We start from the raw sequence: 27,754 nt of genomic DNA, 5'->3' as shown, positions 1-27,754 counted from the left end.
CTCTTCTTTGTAATAAACAATCACAGCTAGTATTTTTTTTCTCCTGACTTTCCACACCCCCACCACCATGGTCAATCTTTAACTTTAAGCTCTATAGGAACAGGGGGGGATAAAAGTATGTCAAAGTATAAAGAAACATATATTAAGTGTTTTTATTATCAAATCTTTTTTTTTCTGAGCTTGATTACAGGAATGAACAGGACAAGTATCAAGTCTTATTCAGTTATATGGGGGTATAATAGTAATAATGGGTATTATTAGGGGTATAAGGACATTTTGGTATCAGTTAAGCACTGTGATTTCTTAACTCAGTTCTAGTGCACTTAATTTCTGTAGGTTTTATGTTCTACCATATTGATTATAAATACTAACAAATTAATTGGAAAGGAAAGTTTACCAGAACTGGGGACCACCTTCTGTACTCTTCGCCAGTCAAGTGTCTAACTCCTCCTTCACTTGGGAGGTGGAGTTTTTGACCTTAGTTGCTTCACTCCAGGGCTGGAACTGTAATGGTGGCCATCCTGTTTAGGGGGCTTAATCTGTAAGTCAATGCCATGTTAATATGCGCATAGGGGTCAGTTGCTGATCAGAAGTTACCTTAGTGCACCTGCACTACTAAAGGAATCTTCTTTTCTAGACAATTGGAGACACTTATAGCCAAAATTCCTAGCTTTATATTAATGGACCCTGTCAAGATTTAGTCCCATTAATCCTTCCATGACCCCTACAAGGAATGTTATCCCCATCACCGCCACAAGGTGGGGCCCACCGTCTGTTCTGGCATCTTGGGTCACAACCCCGGAAGCACACCCTCCCAATTGCCCGCAGCGGAGATGGCGGCGGCGGTAGCGGCCCGAGCCTTGGTGTTACCGGCAGCGAGGCGGCGGTTGTGGGGTTTCACCCAGAGGCTCCTAGTTCCAGGCGCCGCCAGGAGGGTGAGCATCCCTCCCCTGATATGGACCCGCTGGGGGCTGGGGGCTGGCCGTGACGGCCCGCGCCTTAGCGCAGCAGACCCAACCTCCCTGGATCGCGACCGCGGGTTAGGTCCGGCCTCCGGCACCGGGACCCTGGGACCCGGGACACCTGGCGCGAAGGCCGGCGGGGCCGACTGCCCGCCACGTGAGCAGTCAGTGAGGTGTAGGATGACCCCGGTCGCATCTTCCGCAGCTAGTCTGTAAAGAGTGCCTACTGACCACCGAGAAGGGAGTGTTTGCCAGTTGGGAAAAACCTCAGCCTAAGACTGAGCTCCATCATCAGTTGGCTTCCCACGAGCTAAAGTAAAAAAATTGTATTTACATTTTCCAATGGGAGAGTTTCTAGCTTTCTCCAAAGGGACTTTAATATGTATATGTGTGTTTTTTTGTTGTGGAGAAAGGGAAAAGGAAAAAAACGGCTGAAAGGTGAATAGTTCATAGTCAACAAGCTGGTTTATCGAGAGTGTGTTGGAATATTTGAGCTTCCTCCTATGTGCTTCCATTACCTTTCCAAATCGTTTTGCTTTTCTTCAGCAGTGACAATCTAAGTCTCATTTCTGTGTTGTAGTAGGTATTTATATATTTTCCTGGTTCCCCTCTTCCTCTGCTTGTTTTCTCCATAAAGAAAACGAAATGTTTCTAGGAGAAGTTTTGAAGTAAAATTTGTTTCTTTCTGGGAAATGGTAATAGCTACTCAGCTTTTCTAAAGGAAGGGCTTGTTTATAATCATGTTGCTATCTTTAGGACAGTGATTGGTTAAGGAAGGTTTCTAGGCTCAGCAAAGGGATGGATTCCAGTAGAACCAAAGTCAATGAGGAAAGATTTTGTTTTTTCAGTACTTGGGATCTAACCAGGCCTTCCTTATATTTTCAGTGTTCTACTAGAACTTAGTTAAACCCTTAGCCCAGGAAGGAGTATTTTACAGAGAGAGTCTGTTAGAGATTGATTTGATGTTCTAATCAACATTTAATATCAGAATAGTAATGTGGTTTGCTTCCCTGTCTTCCTCCTTCTACCCCAATCAGTCATTGCATTTTGGAGGGACCAGATTGAGAAGTACACAGGCTGCTACACAAATTGTTCTGAATGTTCCTGAAACACGAGTAACATGTTTGGAAAACGGACTCAGAGTAGCCTCTGAAGACTCTGGGCTCTCAACATGCACAGTAAGTGACTCAAGGCAACCTTCTCTTGAGTCATGTGTCATTTAGGGAAGAGCAAACATTTAACCTTCAACTTTGCAGTTGGCTGTAGTTAAAAAAAACAAACAAACAAACCCAAACAGTGGTTGTTATTCTGCTTTGCTAAGTTTCTCTGATGTGTGAACTTTTCTTCAGTTATTCTATACCAGGTGCATGCATATCCTGTTTTATTGTTTGTATATGTTTCTTGTAGACTATTGCATTACTTATATTGTTGATGATTTCATTACTTGTATTGATGATAATGAAAGAGGTATATTTTTGGGCAACTCTATGTGATTTTTTTTTGCATATATTTTGCTTATTTGATTTTTAAAACATTTCTTTGCAGTAGATATCATCCCACTTGTATTATAGTTGAGGAAGCTGGTTCAGAGAGGTTAAATGGTTTTGTCATGCAGCTAATACATCGATTTCAACCTGAGCTTTCTGATAATCCCTGATTTTTTTTTTTTATATATTTTTTTGTGGTGATGGAAGGATCTTGTGTCTGCTAGTCAAGTACTCTCCCACTGAGCTACATCCTAACACCTCCTTCCCCATGTCCTTTATACCACAATTATTAATTGGCAGTAGTAGTGAGTTAGACTAATCTGGGTCCTTACTGAAGCTAATAGGTAGAACTTGTAGCAACTAACACTAGCCTGATGGTCATAAAATTTAAGTCTCACTTCATAGGAATGAATGTCTCAGTTTACTCAGGTGAAGAAAACCTTAATGCTAAACTGAAAAACATTTGTCAGAAGAAGGAAGGAGACTGTTCTCTCCGCTCCTGGAAGAAGTGATTGTTTTACTTAGTTGTTCTTTGATTGCTTAAGGTTGGGCTCTGGATTGATGCTGGAAGTCGGTATGAAAATGAAAAGAATAATGGAACAGCTCACTTTCTGGAGCATATGGCTTTCAAGGCAAGTTATAGACTTACTTTACAAAAATGTGTTCTCTTTAAAAAGGCAGTAAGTGCAAATTTTCATGCTTTAAAGGCAAGCACTACACTTCAATAGTATGGCATGTTTTATTTTTATCTAGAGCAATATCTGCAATGATTACTGATAATTGTTTTGTAAAACTGAAATAAATTTTTTCTTCGGATGCAAGGGTTATTGGAATGAATATCATTTTTGAAGCCTAATCTATTTTAGAAACCAAATTTGTCCCTGTAAGAAACTGAGATGCCTTTGTCCTCCATGTTCATTTTCTCCTTTTTTAAATAATTTTTTATACCTTTATTTATTTATTTTTATGTTGTGCTGAGGATCGAACCCAGGGTCTCGCACGTGTGAGAAACCTAAACTGAAAACATTTGTCAGAAGGAAGGAAGGAAACTGTTCTCAGCTCTACTGCTGAGCCACAAATCCAGCCTGTCCATGCTCATTTTCTGAAGTGCTTGGAGTAGATGAAGGATAAAGGAATAATTTGTTTTTATTTTTTTATTTCAAGGGTACCAAAAAAAGATCGCAGTTAGACCTGGAACTGGAGATTGAAAATATGGGTGCTCATCTCAATGCCTACACCTCCAGAGAGCAGACTGTATATTATGCCAAAGCATTCTCTAAAGATTTGCCAAGAGGTATTATTTATATTGCAGATAATGTAATTTTCATGGGGGTTCAAAAATAACTTTCTCCAGTTTTTATGTGTGTCATAAAGAATAACCCCCAGAAATATGAAAAAATTAGCCAATCTTTGAGAAGAACAGAGCCCCTGCCATTGGATGTGGAATAATGTGGGGTGGGGGGGTGCTCCTTGACAATCTGAAGTGGAGGTATGCTCTGAAGCATCTCCTATTTGGGGAATTTGCTTGAGATTTTTATCCCCGGAGCTAGAGGAAGCTGGTGTATGAGGTAATAATTAGATGTTTGAAAATTTTTATGATCATCCATCTTCTTGTCAATATGAAATTTTGTCATGCAGCTTTGTTATGTATTTATTATATATTTATGTTAAATACATGTACTTCTATTCTAATATGCAATATTAAAGATACATTAGAATGAAAAAATATTTAGATTAAAATTATAAATACTAGGAATAGGAACTCTCATTTCCTATTATTTAGAAACCTGTCAGGCTAGACTACCATTCCCACATAAAGGAGGATCTTTTTTTTTTCCCCTTAATGGTAGGCATTGAACCCAGAGCCTCATGCATGCTAGGCAGTCCCTCTAGATCACTTAACCCCAAGAGAATCTTCACAAAGGAATTCGGCTCCCATATGTCTGTGAGCTCTTCCCTACTTATCTTATCATCCGTCTGGACAGATGGGTTTTATTTGCTTTCAGTGATAATTTTTTTGGAGGGTTACCAGGGTTTGAACTCAGGGCATTTGACCACTGAGCCACATCCCCAGTCCTATTTTGTATTTTATTTAGAGACAGGGTCTCACTGAGTTGCTCAGTGCCTTGCTTTTGCTGAGGCTGACTTTAAACTCTTGATCCTCCTGCCTCAGCCTCCTGAGCCACTGGGATTACAGGCGTGTGCCACCACACGGCAGTTTGATAATTTTTAAAAGTAATTTTATTGATGTTTTCCTTTTGGTTATGAGCTCAATCCCATCTTACATTAACACTTTGTTTTGTTATGTTCTTGGTATTTGAATATAATTGGTTCAGAGGCAAGTAAACTTAAAATAGGGAACAAAAGTTTACTGTAAGGGCAAAAAATAAATCTGAAGATGTTTATATTTAATAAAATTTATATTGTGATTACAACAAACATGAATTAGATTTAAAACATTTTTTGAGAGGTATATGGTTTTGTAAAATTACTTTGGCTTTTTAGCAAATTGGGGTTTAAGAGGACACAATTTTGTAAGTGACTCATTGGAGGCATATTTTAGACTATGGTGATTCTTTGCTTCTTTATATAGCAGCCTTATTGCTCTAGGAAATTAAAAAAAAATTGGATGATATGAATGCTTCTGTATATACCTACATGTTTTTGGTCTTACACAGATAATTTTCTACTTTGTAATTTTCATAGAGAACAATCTGTATTAATGTACAGATTTCCAAGAGCTTTTAAAAAAGTCATTACAAAATGGTGGCAAATTGAGGATTCCCCCCCCCCCCCAAAATCTTCAGTACTACAGCGGTTTATATTTTACATTAATTTTAATACAGTCCTTTTAGGTATATTGAATATATGGAAGTTTTTTTCTTCTCAGGTTAATCATTTAGTTAATATCAAAATGATGGTCATTGTCATGGTTTCTGATATTGGTTTGAGATCTTAACAAAAATTAGATTCTTAGCATTTCTACTTACATTTTAATTTCAATTAGCTGTAGAAATTCTTGCTGATATAATACAAAATAGCACACTGGGAGAAGCAGAGATTGAACGTGAACGTGGAGTAATCCTTAGAGAGATGCAAGAAGTTGAAACCAATTTACAAGAAGTTGTGTTTGATTATCTTCATGCTACAGCTTATCAAAATACTGCACTTGGACGGACAATTTTGGGACCAACTGAAAATATCAAGTAGGTGTAATTCCCATATTTTTAAAATCAAACTTTCAAGAAATATGTTTCAATAATGTTTTTTTTTCTGATAATATGAATGGAATCATACAGCTACACTTAACATCACACAACTCCTAAGTGTCTGGGCTCATAACTACTTCTGGAATAAACAATGGTGTCATATGGGTCTTTGTTGATATAAAGTTGAAGTTTTTGATACTTGTTGCCTATATCCTATATCTGATTGCTTGTAACTCTTAGAATAGTAGGGTTCAGTTTAATTTGATTTCAAGTATATTAATGTTATAAGATCTGTGTTTTTTATTTCCTTTAAAATTGCTTTTCCTCACTTACAGATCTATAAATCGTAAGGATTTAGTGGATTATATAACCACACATTATAAGGGGCCAAGAATAGTGCTTGCTGCTGCTGGAGGTTAGTCAGTTTAAATTTCTATAAAGACAAGTTGCTAGAGTTATGTACTTACTAACTTAATCTTGTTGGGAGATATATCGTAAAGAGTTTTTATTTACAGAGCAAATTGTTTGTGTTGTGTTAGGGATTTCCCTCTGTCTTTTGTAGTAGGTTTCATTTATAGAAAAACTTAATGAACTATTCCATACATAAGAATACACAGTAGAATTTACTTACAAGTCTAAGGGCTAATGAGTGAACTGGGAACTGGGAAACAGTTACCTTGGAAGTTAGCTGTTCTAAAATTTGAGACTCTCTTGAGATTGTAAATTATTCCTTGAGGTGCAGCTTCATCTTTGGTCAAGTATGGAATGGGTATGTTCATTCATTCTTTTCATTTACTCAATCATTCATGCAGTAGTTCTACTGATGACTGAGTAGGGGAAGCACATAGGGAGCCATGAGAATGTATAATGTGAATTCAAACATGCAGGTAGCATCAGATTTCCTTGGAGAGTGTGAAACTAATCAATCATAGAAAATTCACTTCTGCTATATTTCCTAGCAATGTGAATTTAGATCAACAGTACTTTTTTGAGGTGGGCAGGGCAGACTGGGTATTGAATCTAAGGGAGCTTTACCACTGACCTATATCCTCAGCCCTTTTTTAAGACAGGGTTTCTCTAAGTTCCTGAAGCTTGCCTAGAATTTATAATCCTCCTGCCTCAGCCTTGGGAGTTGCTTGGATTACAGGTGTGTGGCACCATGCATGGCCAAACAGTACATTTTAATTGGTTTTCTTGGTCTTTTAATACTAGAGCACAATGAAGATAGATGGAATATTCGTGTTATTTTAATTTTTCTCTTTTTAGAAATTACAGTAAATTAAAGTCTGGTTGCCCTCAATATACTTCTGAGCTAATTATTTGGGGGTGACAGAGAAGATGAAAGTGAAGTTAAATATCTAAGATGTGTTTTTTATTGTGGCACTTAGCTAAATCATGTTACCTTTGTGTGGCAGACAGTAGCACTGAAATTTTCAAGTGGCCAGCATTGTTTCTAAAATGATTACTGCTGACTGGGATTTGGTTAGCAGGAAAGCTCTCTGGGTCCTCTGTGCACATGGACACAATAAGTTTTATTTTGGCTTATTGGTTCATTTTGAAGTTGCTGAAGTTCAGGTATGTTAATAATGTGTCAGATCAATTAGCATTTGTATTTCATTTGTTAATCTGCCTTATGAATAATGGCATCTTAAATTCAATGAAATAGGCCATTTTAATCTTCTGCTGACCTCTTCTGATTAACAATTTCAGCTACTCTTAGCTTTTTTTTTTTCTTTTTGGTACCAGGGATTGAACCCAGGGGGTATTTACCCACTGAGCCACATCCTCAGTCCTTTTTTTTTCTTTATTTTTAATTTTTACTTAGAGACAGTATCTTGCTGAGTTGCTTAGGGCTTCACTAAGTTGCTGAGGCTGTCTTTGAACTCGTGATCTTCCTGCCTCAGCTTCTTGATTACTCGGAGGACAGGCGTGTGCCACCGCCTCAGCTTCCATTAGCTTTTTTTTTTTTTAATATATCTTTATTTTGTTTATTTATTTTTATGTATTGCTGAATATTGAACCCAGTGCCTCACATGTGCAAGGCAAGCATTCTGCCACTGAGCTACAACCTCGGCCCCAGTCCCTACCATTAGCTTTTAATCTTCAGGAATTTTTTGTATTTCAGTCTCATTTAAAAAAAAAAAAATCATAGGTTCACCTGCATTTTTAAATTGGGGTAGCTGGAGGTGGGATTGAGCAGTAGGTAAGTATCTGTCCTGTTCAACCAAAAGGGTTATTAGTAAGTGAAGGTAATAAAATAGTGTTGTCATCAGGTGCTGAGAACTGTGTGCCTCAGGGTTTTTCACTCTGTAACTGGAACCTTTTACTGTCACAGTCTTCTGTTTGTGGTGTTGTCCTCTGGATTGATAATCCAAGGTGACTCTCTTACATAATGATTCCAAAAATAACATTGAAACTGTAGTTTTGAGATGAAACTTTGATTCTGTTTCTGCTGGCAGGTAAAGTCTGCACAAGCTGCTGGTGTCTGCAGCTGAGACACACTCTTAATGGTCGACTGTGCCCTCCAGTGTTGCAGCAGACCCCAGCAGCTCACCACCAATTTCTTCTTTCTTGGTTCTGGTTTTGAGAATTCAAAGAATGAAATTCAGGGACCAGGATAAGTGAGTTTAAGAGTAGGATTTACTCAAGCGTGCAAAGAGAAACAACTCCCGAAGGATGAGAGGAGTTGACAAGCGTTGCTGTCTTGAGTCTGCTAGTCTAGGGATTTATACAGCACTGAGGTCAACACTATTGGTCCACAATTATGCTAATTAGGGTTTGGAAAAGTACTAATGTTGTTGGTTAGACCTGAATCCCATTCAGGTTCACCTTACGTTTTTTTCCCCACTTCTTAGGAAGTGGGAGATTGAAGTCAGTGAATTGTGCATGCTTGGTGGGGGAGGGGTATCTGGAGCTGCAGTGCTGCATGGAGCAAGTGTCTGTACTGGGCTGATCAGAACCCTGGTTGGTGCACCTTGGCTCACCTGCAGCACTGCCCATCCCTGCTTCAGGCCTGCACAGGCATGGCAGGTTCCACAGCTGCAGCCCACCACAGTTGTTGCTCTGCTGCTCTACTGCACCTTCTTGGCAGGAATCAGTGGGCTGGCTGGGTGCTTGGAAGCAGGTGAGCCCTGTCACATCGTACACTGTTATCACACCACAGATTTGGAAAATATGGGTATAAGTTGTCTTTTATATTCTAATAGTTTGCTTAAAGAAATCTTATGACACTATTTTTTTAAAGCACTTGCACATGTTTGTAAGTTTATATTTGTGTTTAAGAATCCTTCCCTGACTGAATCTGTTTTGGTTCCCAGTTGGAATAGTAAGGAATATAGAATCTAAGTAATCAGTTTTGTATATCAAGTAGTGAGCAGGTAGATAGCTACGAATGTGTTCAGAAATTTAGATGAAACTTTTGTTGCTGGGTTCTAATAAGATTTAAAGAATAAAGCATATCTGTCTATCCAGCTTTCTTTAAATGAGATGGAACCCTTATTTGTATTCTTTCCTATTTAAAAAATAACATTAAAAATGGACCTTATTTGCTAGGTTGCATCTTACAAATTTTATAACTTAATATAATGTTTGTATAGAAAATTCTATTTTTCAAGTTGAATTACTGCCTTAAGTTGTAAAATTCATATTGATGGAAACTGTCAGTTTTACAAAATGAGAAATCTGTGCAAACACAAGCCTTAATTGCACCAAGGAAATGAATGTTGTGAGCCATTTACTCTTAAATGGCTTTTAATGAATTTGTATGAACAGTTCATGTGTAGTGTACATCACATACCACCTAGAGTTTATTGTAAAGCAAAGTATTAGCAGTTGGCAGTCTTAGATTGTACTGCTATTAGATACAAATGAAAAAAATTTTTTTTATTTTTCAATTTAGGTGTTTCCCATGATGAATTGCTTGAGTTAGCAAAGTTTCATTTTGGTGACTCTTTATATGCACATAAAGGAGAAGTACCGGTTCTGCCTCCCTGCAAATTCACAGGAAGTGAGGTATGGTAAGCCTCCTAGCTAGAAATTGGCCTTTTATAGTTTTGGATTTTGAGATGGGGTCTTGGCTAAGTTGCCTAGGCTGGCATTGAACTTGGGAGAATCTTGCTTCAGGCTCCCAAGAAGCCTATTCCACACTGCCTGGCAAAATGTGCATATTTCTTATAGTTAGATGGAAGAAATCTAAACTGAAACATAGAAAAGGCAAGAGAATGGGTGCCTTTGCTTACATTGCTTCCTATTCCATATTATTTAATACTGCCTGGTTTTCTTTTGGAAGGAAGCAAGGTCTTAAGAGCAGCATTATATTTGGTCATTTTGTGCTTTTTCTTTGGCACTGTACCCACTTAAATATGGTAAAATATAACGATAACTTTATAAAAGATCCCAAATTTTGACTCTTACCTTGGGTTTACTCTTGGCTAAGTTCTGCCTACAGTATATTTTTTCTTTAACTAGATTCGAGTGAGGGATGACAAGATGCCTTTGGCACACCTTGCAATAGCTGTTGAAGCTGTTGGTTGGGCACATCCAGATACAATTTGTCTCATGGTTGCCAACACATTGATTGGCAACTGGGATCGCTCTTTTGGAGGAGGAATGGTGAGTGATTTTAAGAGTTACTTCCCATGCTAATTAGAAGATTACCGTATTTTTCTGAATATAAATTCTTTGTAAGAATCTTCCCTTTGAAATGCAAAAACGGAGCTTTTGTTCTATGACTTTTGACTTATATAAACTGATCTTGGATTGCATCTGAGCCTAGAAAAAACTATCTTTGCCATACAGTTTATTAGTGGAATAATTGGCAAAATAAGGACAGAATTAGTTATTAGTTACTACTGTAATAGTAATGCAGTAACTATAATAGAGAAGTTACTAATAGTTAATAGTATTATATCAGTGTTTATAAATTTTAAAAGTACCGAGGTGATGTAAGAAAATGAATACCTTTGTATTTTCATTAGTGCACACTAAAGAATTTAAGGACAAAGAAGCCTAATCACAGGGCTGGGGCTATAGCTCAGTGGCAGAGTGCTTGCCTAGCATTGTGAGGCACTGGGTTCAATCCTCAGCACCACAAAAATATAAAATAAAGGCAGTAAAATCCTGTCAGAAGCTTTCTCCCAAACTGTTGAAAATAATAGTTGTTAAAGAAATTTGGATAGGGGTTGGGGCTGTAACTCATTGATTTTGTACTGTTTTTATAATTCTTCTGTAAATCAGAATTACTTTTCAAATAAATACGTTAGGCTTCACATACAATGCAATTTCAGATCTTACAGCCCTACATATGGGTTGATAACTCTGTTAATTACAAAGATTCATTGCTTTTACATTGTGCATTGAACCAGATGAGCAAAATTCTTAGACTCAGTTCAATTTTGAATTACTAAAATGTTGCTGGATAAAACTAGGAAATGCCTCTTAGGGCATTTGCTATCTCATTTTTCTTTCTGGCAATTTAGACGTGTACAATTCTCTTAGACTATTGTTTTCCTTATAGAATTTATCTAGCAAGCTGGCCCAGCTCACTTGTCATGGCAATCTTTGTCATAGCTTCCAGTCTTTCAACACTTCCTACACAGATACAGGATTATGGGGACTCTATATGGTTTGTGAACCAGCCACAATCGCAGACATGCTACATGTTGTTCAAAGAGAATGGTGAGAAAAAAAAAATTTAAGTAGTTTATTGTCTAGGATTCATATTCTAGGCCAGTTTCCTTTTTATATTTTATGATTATTTTGTGGTGGTAATTTTACCTTTTAAAGTAGTAGCAGCAGTTACCATGTTTTTAAAGATCATAGATATGTTTCCTCCAAGTCTCATATAAGCTGCTTTATACTATAAGAAAATTTGTAAATCTTTTATAAGTAGATTACTTCATAAAGAAGATCCTAAAACTTAAGCTAACCAAAAGTTGTTCAGAAAAATCTAGAAGTAATCTGACTTGGAAAGGCAGGGTATGAAAATTGAATGAGAAATTGCTCATTAAAAGAAAATTTAGGGACTGGGGACATGGCTCAAGCAGTAGCACGCTCGCCTGGCACGCGTGCGGCCCGGGTTCGATCCTCAGCACCACATACAAACAAAGATGTTGTGTCCGTTGAAAACTAAAAAAAATGAATAAATATTAAAATTCTCCCTTTCTCTCTCTCTCTCTTAAAAAAAAATTAGTGTTTTAATTGAAGACTAGTATTTGAATCAGGAGATAGGCAGCTTATTTTTATATTGTGCTGAACCTTAGTCTTCTAATGAGCAATTACACAAATTTATATGTGATTTGCAAAAGTAGCAATACCTGAAAAAACAATATTATTTTAGCTTTTGCTTACCATCAGAATTATTAATAATTTAAACTTTTTACTTAGTTGAAATCATAACTGCTTACACAATGTGGTGTATGTAGAATGTTACCTCTTTCCTTAAGCCACTAATTTATAAAATCACAATAACATTTCCAAGCCACTGTATAATACCAGTTTCTCAATGTTTCTTAGGATGCGACTCTGTACAAGTGTCACTGAGAGTGAAGTTGCCCGAGCCAAAAATCTTCTGAAAACAAACATGTTGTTGCAGCTTGATGGTAAGAATAAATATTTAGGGGCTAGGGTTGTAGCTCAGTAGTAGGACACTTGCCTAATGTAATGCCTTGGGTTTGATCCCAAACACCTTTAAAAAGAAAAATCTAATACTTAAATTGTTTCTTCTCTTTAACCAGGTTCAACTCCAATTTGTGAAGATATTGGTAGGCAAATGTTATGCTATAATAGAAGAATTCCTATCCCTGAGCTTGAAGCAAGAATTGATGTAAGTTGTCTTTAGATATTATTGGATCCCTTGTAAAAGCATTCTTGTTAGAAGAGCTTTAGTTTTTAAGGTTCCAGGGATAGAATTTGTTCTTACTACAAAAAGTTCTGACAGTATCTTCCTTATTTCAGGCTGTAAATGCTAAGACAGTTCGAGAAGTATGTACCAAATATATTTATGATAAAAGTCCAGCTATTGCTGCAGTTGGTAAGCCTGGTTTCCTTTTCTCCTATGTAGAAAGTTGGCTAAGCACTTCTGTCAGTTTTAACCATCTTCTTTTTAATCTATAGGTCCCATTGAGCAGCTACCAGATTTTAACCAGATTTGCAGTAACATGCGCTGGCTTCGTGATTAAGAAGTGCATAATGGAAATATTTTAAACATATATTTATGAAACTAAGAATTTGCAAGTTTTAAACTACTGATCCCTAAAGGAAAATACAAATTTTGGAAATTTGAAACAAATATGCGTCATATAAGACTACAGCCCTGATGATCGTTTTAACGGTAGATCTTTGTGCTCTGAAAAATTATTTTGGAAAGAGCACTTTGATACAATAAGTGTAATTTTGAAAATGAAAGTTTATATAGTATTTTCAGTTTTATTATAAAAATGCACACAATAAAGATTGTCATTATGTCATTTCTTGAGTCTACTTGCATTTAACACTTGCTCTTGAGCAGCTTTCTTTGCTTTTACCATCTCGACGAGCTCCTAGAATAGAAAGTTGATTTAAATTAAGAAACTCACTTTAAAAACAGATATATCCAGTACTTGGTATAAATATGTAAATAATTCAAATTGGATGAATCTAAAAATTAAGACAGTGCTGGAAAAACCTGATTTTACTAACTGCTAGGGTTAGAAGCTAGGTTTCTGCAATAATTTTGGCCCATAACTTTGGATACTGAAATAAACACAATAATCTATATTATTACCCATTTAACATCTATAACTAAAATGCTAATTACATTACAAATTATAATTTTAATTATAATGGAATCTATAAACTCAAACACAACCTTATATCGTTTCATGCAGTCCTTCTTTGTCCTGCCAGGAACTGCTTCTGCTATTTTTTCCCATCTTTCAGGTGTATTGACTGGGTATGTTTTCAAAGCTTGTTCCAAAAGCTTCTGTTCTTCTGTCGTCCAAGGGGTGAAATCTGTGCATGGAACTATTTAAGAAAAATTTTTATTTGGAAAATCTTAGTCCAACTGATAGAAAATTATCTTGGAATGCCTTCCTAGATAAATCTTTTGGTGAACAGTAATCAAGTGCCTACACTAATGAAACTTTGAGCAAACTTCTAGAGATTGAGACATGTATACATTCTAAGTGTTAGAACAATTTCTTAACATTTCTAGAAAATGAAACATCTCAAGGGCCTTTTAAACATGGCATAATAGGAAACATCTACCTCATATTGCTGTTCTCTTAAAAATCTAATATTATACTTGTCTAACACCTCATTTTTAAAGTTAGATTTAAAACTTGTACTCTTGGGCTCAAAACCATGACTAAGACATTTAAGATTTGTTTAATCCTTACATGTAGGAGAGGACAAAGAACTGCCTCGAGTTACACAATGTTTTCTTGGATAGGTTCCTGGGAAACACTCATTTTACACTGGAGGAAACAAGCCTATCAAAATTAAGTGCCCAAAGTTTCAGTGCTATAGGGACAAGCTAAGATTAGTTGTCACCACATCTGCTAAAATCTTGTGGAGTAGACTGCTAAAAACTCGCAAAACATCTAATACATGTGTCAGAGACAAATATATTTCCTAAGGATAGTAAGTGTCAGCCCACTTTTGCACATGAAATGAGTATTAAAATGATGAGCTAATTTGGTTATTCTAAATTAATGGACTACTGGCAATCTAGTTGCTTCAGATCATGCAGTAACCCCTATATACTATCCATAATCTGACAACTGTTTGAAATTATACTCTGTGAGAAGACTGGGTACAATATTAAGCTTTAAAAAAGTATTTCCCAATTAAAAAAAAATAACTGACACCTAACTCAAAACAAGGCAAAGAACATATCCATATTTGAAGGAGATTAGCATTGTCTGAGGGTAGCTTTTAAATTCCAGGAAGCCTTTAATTGAATTTCTTTTTCTTGGTCTAAAGCCCACCTTAATACACATTTAGTTCATTTCCTCATCGAAAAAAGATGGAAGTAACATGCAATTATTTTCTGAAGTTTTCCAGTTACTTAATACCCAAATAAAGTGAAACAGTGTTGCAAAATTCCTATTAGAAACCATTATTCAAGAGGCTGGGGTTGTGGCTCAGTGGTAGAGCGCTCACCTAGCACTGGTAAGGGACTGGGTTCCTCAGCACCACATAAAAATAAATAAGGAGATAAAGAAGTCACACACAGACAGCAACACTGCCAGTCAATCCTGCCCTCAAAGGGTCACTCACTTCTCATAGAAGACTGGATTTGGGCACAAACATCAGTGTCTCTCTCCAACATGAAAAGTTCCATAAGGAAGAGTTGGGAATAGTGTGCTAGTATCTGAACAATGATATCTTATAGAAGAGATAAAAGAGAGGAATAAACTTTTAAAAAGTGCCCTTTAGGGCTGGGGTTGTGGATCAGTGGTACAGCATTTGCCTCACATACTTGGGCCACTGGGTTTGATCCTCAGTACCACATAAATAAAATAAAGGTATTGTGTCCATCTACAACTAAAAATAAAAAATGACTTTGAAAAGTAAAAAAAAAAAAAAAAAAAGCCCTCTTAAGAGGTGTTCTGAAACTTCCCCTTTGGTTACTTATCTTCACATAAGCCAAAATAAAATCTAGCTCAAACAACTCGTTCTAGATTTTTATAAGGACAGAATGATTCCCCTTCCTTTCTAGAACATTCTAAGTCTCCTCTATTTTCAAACTACCTTTGGGGATAATTGCCAGTCTAAGAATACAGAAAAAACTGGGAATGTTAGAACACAGAGACAACTTGTTATGTAGAATGAAGTCTATTAGATTAAAAAAAAATTTTTGGAATGATATAGAAAGCATACCCAAGATTAGTTTAAGAAGAGAAAGGGTTGGAGGCTCACAAATGCATAAAGTGAAACAACTTCTTCAAATGCTTTTCTCACAGTTAAAGAAACCCCCACAACTTTGTATCATCCCAAAGACAGACAGACAGACAGACACACACACACACACACACACACACTCGCATGTGCAGACAAAACTGTACATATAAAACCTGTTTGCAGGTTTAACACTTGCTAATATTTTGTATTCACAACCCATTAAATTGATTTTGTAACTATTGTGAGTCATGATTTGTAGTTTAAAAAACACTGGTCCAGGATAATCAAATTAGGAAGAATCTCAAAACAGTGACAGCATTCTAATGGGTTTTGTTATTTTGAAATTCTGTCTAGAGAGTAAAAAATTCCTGTTAGTTCTAACTAGATTCTCTAAATGTGAACATTTCTGCCATATTTGCTTATTTTCTTTATGTATTGGAAATGTACTCTGAATCATTTTAGACTACCTTATTAGACATGAATACCTTCCCTAAATAATTTAATACTTTTTCCATAAAAATAAGGGCATTCATAAATGTTTCAAAACCAGGAAATTAACCTTGATTAAATACTATTATTTCTTCAACTGCTCCAATAATACCCAACAGTCATTTGTAGTATCTGGTGAACAAGGACAGCCCCTCCTCTATGGCGTCTGAATGGGAAGAACTGCACTTCTCAACTATTAATGGTCAGCAGAAGTAAACAATGCAACTGTCTAAAAATGCTTGCTTTACATCTTCCTGTCAAACATTTTATTTTCCAATCATTCTGAACACAGACCCCAGGTTTTTTTAAGTCCTTAAATAGCCTGGAATCTTGGCTAGCATTTTCTACTTCTAAAAAGAACTTACCTTCAAATCGTTCTGAAGGTGTTGCATTATCTGCTTGAGGTACCACTCCATGTTCTTTTTTAAATTTATCAAAAGCTTTTTTGTTTATGTCATCTTTTTGATGAGGGTCTGAGGAATGAAAAAAAAAATGTTGTAACATTAACAAAACACCTAATTTAGTTTTTTTTTTAAATTTTTTTTTTGTAGTTGTAGATGGATAGAATGCCTTTATTTTTTATGTGGTGCTGAGGATCGAACCCAGTGCCTCATGCATGCTAGGCAAGCCCTCTACCACTGAGCTACAGCCCCAACCCCATCATTTAATTTTTAATTAAATTATAAAAAATTACTTAAAAACAATGTATCCAAGGTACCAAACTGATTTCTCAAAACTGTCACTCACCAAGTTTCTGAAGACTCTTTGCTTTGCCAATAACATCTTTGGCAGTTCTTTTGATGCCAGAAGAGGAATGTATGTTCATATAATTAGCAATAACTTCCCATCTACAACAATCAACATAAGAATTTAGTAATATTAAGAAAAAAACAAAACAGATACCATTACGTTTTTATTGCTATACATTGGTGGTCTAATTTATTACTCAACCTTACTATTGCCTGGACTACATAGTTCTTGTTTTTCACATGTTGAAATCAACTATCTATAATCTTGATTTTAAGTTTGCTAAAACTTTATGATTCTGTGTATAAACCAACAAAAATAAAACCATACATTTATGTATACTGCCAAATTAACACATACTTCTTAAGAAAAGGAGAGATCACTGAAAATAGCCTTAGTTTCCATTTCTATATAATAAGAGAGGCTGGGTCTCTAATGTTTCTTTGAATGCTCAACCTAGAATCAAAAATAAGCTCTGGTTTGTGGTGGGGAGCAACTAATTGATAAAACATCTTGCTGTATGTATGTGCTGGTGTAATGGATAAGACTAATAAGGTTAAAAATGCATTGTTAAACAGAACTTAATAGAAGGCGGTTTTTACAGACTCAGGCTTATCCCTGCAAATTAATGCTATAATCATTGCTGCAATTTGGATTTTTGACACTATCTCTGGGCTCCAGTATGTGTTGAAGAAAAATTTCATGAAAACCAATACCTTGAATTTGTTCCAGCAGGGAAGAGATTCACAGCTTTAATTAGCAACTGCAGATCATCTTCTGACCAATTTTTACTACTACTTCCACCTCCACCGGTTGATTTCTCTGCATTTTTCGATGCTTGTCGCATACGAGCCTCAGCTTCCTCTTTTTCTTTTCTAATTTGTTCATTTATTTCTTCTATCTACACAAATATTATAGATAAGTCAGGGACTTAAAGCATCCTGTACTCTACACACCTTTTCTGGCTGGAACTTTGTGATCCTTAACTTTAAATTTTACTCAATTCTCAATGTCATCCTCATTTTGACACTATACTCCTCCTAGGCCAAACTGGTATCAGCTTTTCACTCTGGCTTCCAGCTGCATAGGTCTGCTTGAAGAACCAACAGCCACCCAAAGACTGACCTGCCCAATACTCACGTCATGAGATTTCTTTATGCTTTAGACACAACTTTGTCAAGTTGACGGTCACTAGATTATCATACACAAGGCCATACTGAACCTCTCTTTAAGCTCATATGCACTCTTAGCAAATAATACCACTTATCTGTCACAAAAAGATAAACAGAGGAACATGTCCTGTTTTACCTTGAAGTTCTATCCTTGTACCTTCTAGTCTACCTTCAAAATGTTGTAGGTATTCTGACCTGCAAACATCCAGGGAAGTGTTCCCCTGGTGAGCAAACTCCCAGGGAGTAATTGGCGCCCTGATTCCCAGGAGCCTCTTCCCTCTGAGGTAATAAGACAACTATGCAGGCACTATCTGGTTTCCTTAGCAATGTCCTTGGAGAGAAGGGGCTGTGTGTTTGTATTAACCTGGACCTTATCTCAGTTAGCTAGCACTTTGGTTAAAGAAATACTAATTAGAATATAGTCAGGGTAATGGGAGGTATGTGTTCTTTGAGTTAATAAACTCCCAGGCAGGAAGGAGTGGACACTTCACTTCTGAATTTTTTCTTCACCACTTCATTTCACTCCTATCCACTCCATCCTGTCTACCTGCTTTACTTTTTGTGTCTCTGTCTGTTCTTTATGCGCTTCCTCACAGGTATTCCTCCACAGGTGTTCCTTTACAAAACATGCATGAGACTTTTGTTGGCAGCTATCATGAAGCCATCTTTAATTCAGTTCTCTCATTCAATACTTAGAACCAGTCATGAAGTCCCTATAATTCCAATTTTGAAAAGCTTTTCCTGTTTCCCATCTTTTATAGTACAGATCCTTACTGATATAATTAAAACTAGTTATTTTTTATCTACCCCACGCATCCTACCCATAAATGCCAAATAATTAGTATAAAGTTGAATCTTCTGCAATTCAAAGGTTTTGTAGTAACAGAAACTGGTCACAATATTAAACAAAAAGTTATGGCTCTTCTCTTCATAACCAACCTCATTTTCCACTCCTCTTAACTTTCTACTCTTACCTCTATTTTACAATTTATGCTGTTTCTCAACCTTCCATTTTAGCACTGTCCTTCCTCCAAGGCTGGTTCAGACCTTTCACTGAGCCTCTTGACTATTCAGATGTGGACTTGCCCCTTCTCTCTGACATTTAGCATAGGTCCTCCATATTTTGATCCTTGAGGCTTTACTTTCAGCATAACTTTCTGAATCCCTTTGTGGCAGCAGTAGCATTAGGTGTTTCTCCAAGAATGCCTAGGCATATGCTTTATCTATAGAATACTAATACTTGTTGAACTGAATTTAACTTCTGGGCCTGATTCTTCATCTATAAAATGAAAGATATACTAGACAAAACAAAAATCTTTTTTGGTTCTAAGTGTTATCCTCTGAAAATATTCGGGAAATTAAAAATTTATTTTTTAACATTATTTTATAAAAACTGGTGATTAAAGCGTTAGACATGGTGGCACATGCCTGTAATTCCAGCAAATTTGGAAAGCTGAGGCAAGAGGATCACAAGTTTGAGGAAACTTATTGAGACCCTGTCTCCAAATAAAAAAATAAAAAGGACTGGGACTGTAGCTCAGTGTGAAGCATCCCTGGGTTCAATACTCAGTATCAAAAACAAACAAACAAACAAAAACCCTAGTGATTAATGTGCTAGATACCACAAATCTAACATTTTACTATTTCATTTGGTATGAAAAACATACTAAATCCAATTTAAATCAACAACAGCACTTTATATAAACAAAACAAAGTTGGGAGACAAAGAGAAATCAGATATCTTTACCCTTAGTAACCTAGTATTAGGTGAAGAAGGGTGAGGTAAAATAATTAAATGCTAAATATAAGTAGAAACTACATGTTCTTCTATTACCTGTTTTTCCAGAGCAGCCTTTCCTACTTCTTTTGTAGATGATGTGAGTGTTTCATTCAAGCACTGTAAGCTAAAGAAAAAAGGAATGAGGACTTGTGAGTATAGCTCAGTGGTAGAACATGTGATACATGAAGCTCTAGGTTCAATTCTCTAGCACCACATACAAAACAGAAACTTTAAGTCCCAAAAAAGACTTCAATGGTTATTCCATACATATACCTTGCTAGTTCAAGGCGATCACAAAGTTTTTCCACTTCTTCCATCATTTTAACCCGTTCTGCCTCATTGTCTGAAAAGTGATTCCAGGTCTAAAAACACAAACACACAAAAAAAACATTTTTATTTTCTATCTACTGATATAACACTGATGCAAATACAACATAAATATGATGATAAGCATAAACTTTTCAGGAGGTTTTTCATGTAGATGTATACAATGTCCTTGTGCCCATTACTAACTATATTCCCAGCATACTGTCCAGTGGTCTCCATTATTATTAGCTTACAAAAAAAGGCATTATGCCAAGTGTAGGCAGGGGAGTAAAACAGAAAAGGAGATGGTGAACAATACCTTCTGAATGCTAACAAGTTATAAGTGGACCTCAAAGAACCAATTAAAGTTAAAGAAATGTGTAGGCTGACTCAAATTAAAATTCTTTTTTCAGCTGCCTGTTCCCACATGTGCTTCACTGAGAAGTCTACTGAAAATGTGAAATTAAAGAAATATATAATAATATATCCGGCTAAGGGACAGGAGATATTATCAAAAAATATGATTAACGAAATATTAAGATCAGAATTGAACACCATAATGTAACTGGATTATAGGAAGTAACTGGAAAATACTTCTCATGTTTAAGCTGCTACTGACATACCTCCTATTCCTTGCTTCTTCTTGCCCATTTGATCTGTTTGATTTGGCTCTCATCAAAGTCTCAATACTTCTTTTACTGCTGATATTTCTAAAAGCACTACTGATTTTTCTTCTAGCAATTTGATTACTTCTCAGGTTTCTCTTCCTTTATAGCAGTATCTCAAGGACTGGTGTTCACTAGGGTCCCAACTTCCACCTTCCTTACTCTATATTCTCTCCCAGAGTGATCTAGTCTACTTGAACGGTTTCTAGTGCCACAAGATGTGCATGAGTCTATGTTGATCCTGCTTGTGAACTCTATAATATGATCTATATGCCCAGGGTCCCTTCATTTGGGTGTCCCAATAGTTTCAATGTGCCCTAAACTGGACTCATCATTTGCCTCCTCCTCTGTCTTCTATTTCAATTGATGCTATCACTACTCATCCAGTATACCATGCCAGAAACCAAGGTATTTATAAACTTTATTTCTTCCATGCTGCCCCCAATATACAATCAGTCCCAACAGTCAGTAACATATTATACTTCCGAAATACTTCATCTCATTTACTTTTTCCCATTCCCACCATTTCTACCTTATTTCAAGCCACACCGATTGGAATGTACCAAAAATTCCTGATTAGTCTCTGAGCCTCTTATCTTCTCTGAACACTCTAACCAAAACCAACTCAGGATCAGATTTAAACTCTTTAGCAAGACATATTAAATAGCCCTTCAAACCTTGCTCCTCCTACATGTTCAGGTGCTTCTCACTCAGTAAACCTCATTATCTCTACATATCTGAATTCACTCAATATTCCTCAGTCTTTTATCTGGTGTACACACTGCTTTGCCCGGCTCAATGATACTAAAGAGAAAGCCTTCCTTGACTACATTTTTGGTATCTTTTCATCCTAGTGCTCATGCTCATCTTAAAGTCTTCGAATTGCTAGTTTACCTGTCGTTTTCTATTACAAGGAATCAGTGGATTCCTTGAAGGCAAGGACTGTGTTATCATTATACCCACATTAATTAAAATTGCTTGGTACCCAGTATAATGCTCATCAGATACTTGATGACTGAATAAATTAACTCATGCTGGAAAGGAGAATAAAACAAAGTTACTAAATATCAGAATTTGTTCCCTCACTTATGCAAAAATCTCTTAAGAATTATTCACTTTCTAGTTGATATCTGGTCTTTTTTTTTCACATTCTCATCATACGCTGAATGTGCCAATTATAAGTGAATCATTTCACTCAACATTCACAACTCTATGACTAACTATTATGTCAGCTACAGAACAGGTGAGGAAAGCAAGGCGCTAAGGTGTTTAGGTAACCTCCAGAGGGTCCCACAGGTGGTAAGTGATAGGTGGAGAATGACTTCAAACCCAGACAGCCTATCCTGAGTCCATGCCGTTAACCATTTTGATATACTGCATTCTCCTAAAAATAATCTTCCACCCAGGAAAACTGTGAATAGAATACTTCATTTTTTTCTAAATTTTCCCAGTTTACTAAAATGCCTAAAGAGACAAACCAGTACTTGTGTTTTCATTAATTCTCTTTCTAAATTTACTGATGGGGCTGGTTGATTTCTTTTTCTTTCTTTCTTTCTTTTTTTCTTTTTGTGGTGCTGGGGATTGAACCCAGGGCCTTGTACATGCAAGACAAATACTCTACCAAGTGAGCTATTTCCCCAACCTGAGGGGCTGGTTAATTTCAATTGTGTTATTAACTGAATGTTTAGGATATTTTATACTAAACATACTAGTGTCTAAAGCCTTCTGGATGGTCATGTGAAAGATAACATGATTTTTCTATACATATTAAGCATTTACATATTTCTTGAATTTAACTACAGTGGAAGAGTACAGAATATTCTCTTGTAGCAATCTGTTGTAGCTTGGAATTTCATAAATATACTTATTTGACACAGTTTAATAAAGTACAATTTGCTCTCTGAATTTACCGATTTAAAAATGTAAGAATATCTCTTACACAAAATTACAATAAGAAATTTGGGTTTTTCTATCAATATTTTTAGTAAAAATTGTATTTGAATGAAAACTACCAGTACTCACCCAAATGATATCCCTTTGTTTAGATAAAGATAAAAGTATTAACTTCCAAAGAAACTTTTTTTAAGATAAAAATTAACTTTGTTCATTAGGAAGCAACCAGCTAAAACCAAACTGTTGCATGTTCTCAGAAAATAATTTGGTTTCTCCAACAAACATGGCCATGTGGTGGGGAGAAGTGATGGTAGGTAGGTTGTGACAGAATTAGAGGGTCTTAAGAAATATAATTAGAAGTTATAATAACTGAAGGCTTTATAGTGACTTATTTAAATTCTAATTTGTTTAAATCAACTATTAAAAATAACACTGAGAAAATCAGATCTGAATTTGGATGAGGAATCAGAATAGAAAAAAATTAATCTAAAAACAAAATATAAGAAAAGAAATAATCTTTAAGCTTAATCAGCTGCCTGCTGTACTGGTGCCTGATGTCAATCTGACATACCTTGCATGAGTTTCGAAGTTTTTGCCTCTCCTTTTTAATAGCTTTTTTCTGGATATCTTTTTCCTTCTTTGCCAATAACGCTTGCTGTCTAATTTCCTCCTCTTCTTTCTCCTTAGCCAACCGAGCCGCTTCTAATTCAGCTTGTCTTTGCTTTAAAAATGAAGAGCAAAATTGTTTTGATAATTAGGATTTCAAAATGCTCTGTAATGATTTAAAAATTAAATCTTTTAATTAGAAATTAACAAATTAATGGCTCATCAACTTATTGAAAATTGAAGGTTGAACTAGGAGAGAAAGCAAGCTACCAAAGTTCTACAAGCATTTATGAGGAAACAAAACATGTTAGAAATAAGCATAATATAAAGTCAGATTTATGACATAAATATTTATATGAGATTATGTTTTTGTTCAATAACTATTTGCTATTAAGGAAGATCTAACTATTGATTTTACCAACTTGTTAAGATTCAATTATAGTAGTACCCAATTTCCTGCTTCCAGATTATAGTTATTTTAACTATTTTTCAATGATTAACAAATATTTAAAGTCCAACATAATCAAATGTCACCTTACTTTTTCTTTAGCTTCTTGTTCCTTCCGTTTTGCTTCTGCTTTTGCTTTCTTTTCTGCTTCTTTCTTGGCTTTTTCTTCTTCCTTAAATTTTTTTATTCTTGGATCACAGCTATAGGCATTGTCTACCCCAAAAAAATTAGTGAATCTTTTAAATTCTAACATTTTAAAGAACTTTAAACATCAGTTATAAAAACATTAATTATACTTACCAACTAATGTTCTTATTCTGTTCATTTCTTCTTTTTTTCTTTGTGCCCTTGTTGCTCTATTCTGCTTTTCAATCCATCTTCTCTCATCACGACTATATAATAGTAAATATTGGAAACAAATTATAACTGGAAAGAGTAATATTTTATAAGTTTATAATGTCTTACAAAATTAACAATGCTATATCACTACTAACATTGAAGTGTGCTTCTGTTTATTATCAATTTTGGTTAGTTTTCTTGGACATGCATGTCAAAAGAATTTTTCCTCCGTACTCTGGGAAAAGTATAATAAAACCTAGGTTAAGCAACCAAAAGAAAAATTTGCTGAATTGAGTTATCTTGGCAATTTTGGGGCAAGGAGGGTAATCAGGGAATAAACCCAGAGGGATTTTGCCACTCATTGAGCTACATCCCAAGCTCTTTTTATATTTTTAATGATAAGAAAGGGTCTCATTAAGTTGCACAGGGCCTAAATTGCTGAGCCTGACCTTGAATTTGTGATAATCCTGCCTCAGACTCCTGAGCTGCTGGGATTATAGGTGTGTGCTGCCCTCTTGGTAATTTCTTAAGCATAAGCCTAACCAGTTACTCTTTTGGCCCCATCTAGTTTAATTTATATAGAGGAATTTCAAAATACTGTGTCAGAGAAAATAATGACTGGAGAATGTAGCTCAGTGGTAAAGCACATGTGCAACATATACTTGGCCCTTCTTTCAATTTCCAGCACCAAGAGAAAATACACACACACACAAACGCATATATTTGAATACGTGTATATATATATATATACACACACCTTATTTTTATATTATCACAGGTACCAAAGGAATATATTCCTTTATTAATGATGTGCATACCTACCATTCTGCCTTTTCTTTTTCTTCTTCGTCTAAATAAGAAAATTCTCTCCAAGAGTCAAAATTATACCTAATATAGATAGAAAAAAAATTAACACAGAATAACATTCCTTTTAAAATTAAGTTAGATACATATAATTTTTAAAAATAGTAATGGCAAGTGAATAAGTTAGTCTGAATGGTTCCTTCCCTCCCTTTGGTATTAAACCAATACTATGCTCAAGTCCTTAATGTCATCATCTTGTGTTAAATGACTCGACATTTAGTATGAAAATTGAAAATACATTCATCACGCTTAAGTAAAAAAAAGAAGTCACACCTCACTGTCCTCTTTTCTTTCTTAGGTTTGTTTCTCTCTTGCCTAGGACTTGTTAAATTTTCCCTGCCTTTACTCTCATTTTCTGTGAAGCCTTAAAGTAACTCCAGTAATGGTTATTTTATTTCTGAATGTATAGACAACTGAACTGGCAACTAAATCTTACATAATTTTTCCTACAGTGAATTTATGCTTCCATTATTTATTAGATATTTAATAAGGAAACAATACACAATAAAATGTGCTAAATATTGTTTACTGAAAATCAATAAACTTGAACACAAAGCAATGTCTTCCTCAAATGCACAAACACTTTTAATGGGAAAACTGCTAAGTGAAAATGTGTTAATTTTCATTGAATTCAAATGATTTTATTTTTTAACTGCTACAGTGTGTGCTTGTTATCTAGATCTCATTAATAGAAAACAAGCTAAATAAAACACTCATAAAAGCCTGAATATCATAGAGAAGACATAAAACATGTGAAACCTTTATTCATTTTGGAACAGTGCTTTTTGTTCAGTAAGTCACCCATCCCTCAATTAATTTATAAAGCATCAAGTACTTATTGAATCTTTTAAAAAAATGACAACTTCATAGAAGTATTTACTTACCAGAAAGAATAAAATGCATCTACATCTTCAAATGATGAATTCATATCACCGAGTTTAGGGACATTTTTTTTATTTGACCATCTGATATATTAAAAGAAAAATTTAACTGAAAAATTTTGCACAAAAGTTCTACCTACAGCCTAATTTATTAAAAACAACAAGGGCCTTTACTAATCCCCTTTAACCTCCCTCCCCTATAATCTCTGCAATTAAAAGATGAGAGTTGGAAGGTCAACAGTCACATGACAAACAATGTAGGTGTGAAGAATGTGAGGGGAAGGGTGGATTAGAAGGTGGCAAGAGACAATGGAATAACTTTCAGGTTATCTTCAGTTCAAAAAAGTTTAATGATTTTGTTGTAGTGCTGGTCACTGCATTTATGGCATTGCACTCATCACTGAGATACATTCCCAGCCCCAAGATATAATGATATAGTAGCTGTCAGACAGGTTAGGAAAAAATGGCAACTAGCCTTTTTTCCCCAAGCTCACTTACTCCTTCCCCTAAATAGGTAGCACAGAAGCAACACTAATGTAAGGCCTGGCCTTTAAAATAAATGCTAATATTTACAGAAAGAACAAACTTTCAATCCCTTATCACCACCACCTGTGCCTAAGAGCTAGACTTCTAGGCTTGGCATTTCACTCATCACCTCTGAAAAGGACTCTATGGCTGCTACTGACCCATGTTTTCTACTTTATTAAATCACTACACACAAAAATACTATATCCTAACTAGGTACAGTGGCACATGCCTGTTATCCCAGCTCACAGGAAGTTCATAGATTGGAGGCTAGCCCCAGCAACTTACTGAAAATAAAAAATAAAAAGGGCCGGGGATGTAATTCAGGGGTAGAATGTCCCTGTGTTCCATCTTTCCAGTACCACTAACAAAACAAAACAAAAAAAGCTATGTCTTTATATCACCTTCAGTACTGTTTTAAAATAAATGTGAGAAGACAGAGAGGAGCAACCAGTAGGCCTCATCAAACTATTAAATAAGTGGTTCAGCTGGTTGCAGTGGTGCATGCCAGTAATCTCAGCAGCATGGGAGGCTGAGGCAAGAGGATTCCAAGTTCATAGCAAGCTGCAGCAATTCAGAGAGGTTCTACACAACTTAGCAAAACCCTGTCTCAAAATAAAACATTTCAAAAAGGCTTAGTGAGTAAGTGCCTCTGGTTCAACCGCCAGTACCAAAGGGGGGGGGGGGGGAAAAAGGTTCAAAACTTTGGCTGCACAGTAGAATCACCAGAGAGGATTAAAAATTCCTACCGTTAATAAGCATCTCTCTGCAAGCAATAGGCAGTACAAAGTTTTTTTTAAGCTCTCCAGATGAATCTAACGCACAACCAAAACAGGCTTTGAGGGAACAAAAAATGCAGAATACTGACACTATGCATACTATTATAAAAAACATTTTACTGAAATAAATTATGTATGCTTTAATCTTAAATGTAAATCATCCTTTGTCAGAGATACCTTATGATAATCTTGTATGGGAAAAAAAAAAAAAAAAGGATCAAGCTAGGTGTGGTGGCACATGCTGTCATCTCAATAATAGAGACTGAAGCAGGAGAATCACAAGTTTGAGGCCAGCCTCAGCAACTTAGTGAAATAATCTGGTCTCAAAATTAAAATAAAAAAGACTGTGCTGTGGGTGTGGCTCAGTAGTTAAGCACGCTTGGATTCAACTCCTGATACCAAAAAAAAAAAAAAAAAAAAAAAGAAGAAGAAAAAGGACCATAAGCCCTTTTCTTTTCTTTCTTTTTTTTTTTAAACTCATAATGAGCCAAAGAGTGTACCCATAGATAAAGAGGAAGTTAAAAAAAAAAAAAGTACTATCACCTAACTATCAATATCACATTACATAAAGCCAGATATAACTTTTTAGCCAAAGGAAAATATCCCATAAACGATAAAGGAATTTCACTATGGAAAGGCAGAATTTTGTTTAGAGAACAAAATAAACGAGAATAATAAGTTTACCGGAAGGGCTCAATAAAAGATGAGGAGGACAAGACA

The 27,754-nt window shown here is 35.7% G+C and overlaps 2 protein-coding genes across 7 annotated transcripts in view; one reads left to right on the top strand and one right to left on the bottom strand.

Annotated features, from left to right (window-relative positions):
• Positions 1-804: 804 nt before the first annotated feature.
• The window catches only part of Pmpcb (peptidase, mitochondrial processing subunit beta), a 29,783-nt gene continuing 2,833 nt past the window's right edge, over positions 805-27,754 (top strand). For 2 of the 3 annotated variants that reach the window (XM_077795969.1, XM_077795970.1), the window contains exons 1-12: positions 805-935; positions 2,000-2,140; positions 2,995-3,081; positions 3,614-3,743; positions 5,457-5,655; positions 5,994-6,073; positions 9,557-9,669; positions 10,126-10,269; positions 11,174-11,334; positions 12,172-12,257; positions 12,393-12,481; positions 12,613-12,688. In XM_077795969.1, coding sequence (XP_077652095.1) covers positions 834-935; positions 2,000-2,140; positions 2,995-3,081; positions 3,614-3,743; positions 5,457-5,655; positions 5,994-6,073; positions 9,557-9,669; positions 10,126-10,269; positions 11,174-11,334; positions 12,172-12,257; positions 12,393-12,481; positions 12,613-12,688 — 1,408 coding nt within the window. In that variant the 5' untranslated portion in view covers positions 805-833. Of the gene's footprint in view, positions 936-1,999; positions 2,141-2,994; positions 3,082-3,613; positions 3,744-5,456; positions 5,656-5,993; positions 6,074-9,556; positions 9,670-10,125; positions 10,270-11,173; positions 11,335-12,171; positions 12,258-12,392; positions 12,482-12,612; positions 12,689-12,771; positions 13,125-27,754 lie in introns of those variants that run through there. The other variant, XM_026384967.1, reaches the window with a different exon arrangement.
• Dnajc2 (DnaJ heat shock protein family (Hsp40) member C2) overlaps positions 13,103-27,754 on the bottom strand; it is a 30,471-nt gene continuing 15,819 nt past the window's right edge. For all 4 annotated transcript variants that reach the window (XM_026384964.2, XM_026384965.2, XM_026384963.2 and 1 more), the window contains 12 exons: positions 25,734-25,814; positions 24,808-24,873; positions 23,947-24,038; positions 23,738-23,859; positions 23,164-23,313; positions 20,002-20,090; positions 19,783-19,852; positions 17,493-17,677; positions 16,777-16,877; positions 16,395-16,502; positions 13,505-13,659; positions 13,103-13,196 (listed from right to left, as the gene is read on the bottom strand). In XM_026384964.2, coding sequence (XP_026240749.2) covers positions 13,122-13,196; positions 13,505-13,659; positions 16,395-16,502; positions 16,777-16,877; positions 17,493-17,677; positions 19,783-19,852; positions 20,002-20,090; positions 23,164-23,313; positions 23,738-23,859; positions 23,947-24,038; positions 24,808-24,873; positions 25,734-25,814 — 1,294 coding nt within the window. In that variant the 3' untranslated portion in view covers positions 13,103-13,121. The remainder of the gene's footprint in view (positions 13,197-13,504; positions 13,660-16,394; positions 16,503-16,776; positions 16,878-17,492; positions 17,678-19,782; positions 19,853-20,001; positions 20,091-23,163; positions 23,314-23,737; positions 23,860-23,946; positions 24,039-24,807; positions 24,874-25,733; positions 25,815-27,754) is intronic.

The sequence above is a fragment of the Urocitellus parryii genome, chromosome 3 (genome assembly GCF_045843805.1).
Source record: "Urocitellus parryii isolate mUroPar1 chromosome 3, mUroPar1.hap1, whole genome shotgun sequence".
In the NCBI taxonomy this organism is placed as follows: Eukaryota; Metazoa; Chordata; class Mammalia; order Rodentia; family Sciuridae; genus Urocitellus; species Urocitellus parryii.
This window is presented reverse-complemented; position numbering and strand designations above follow the sequence as displayed.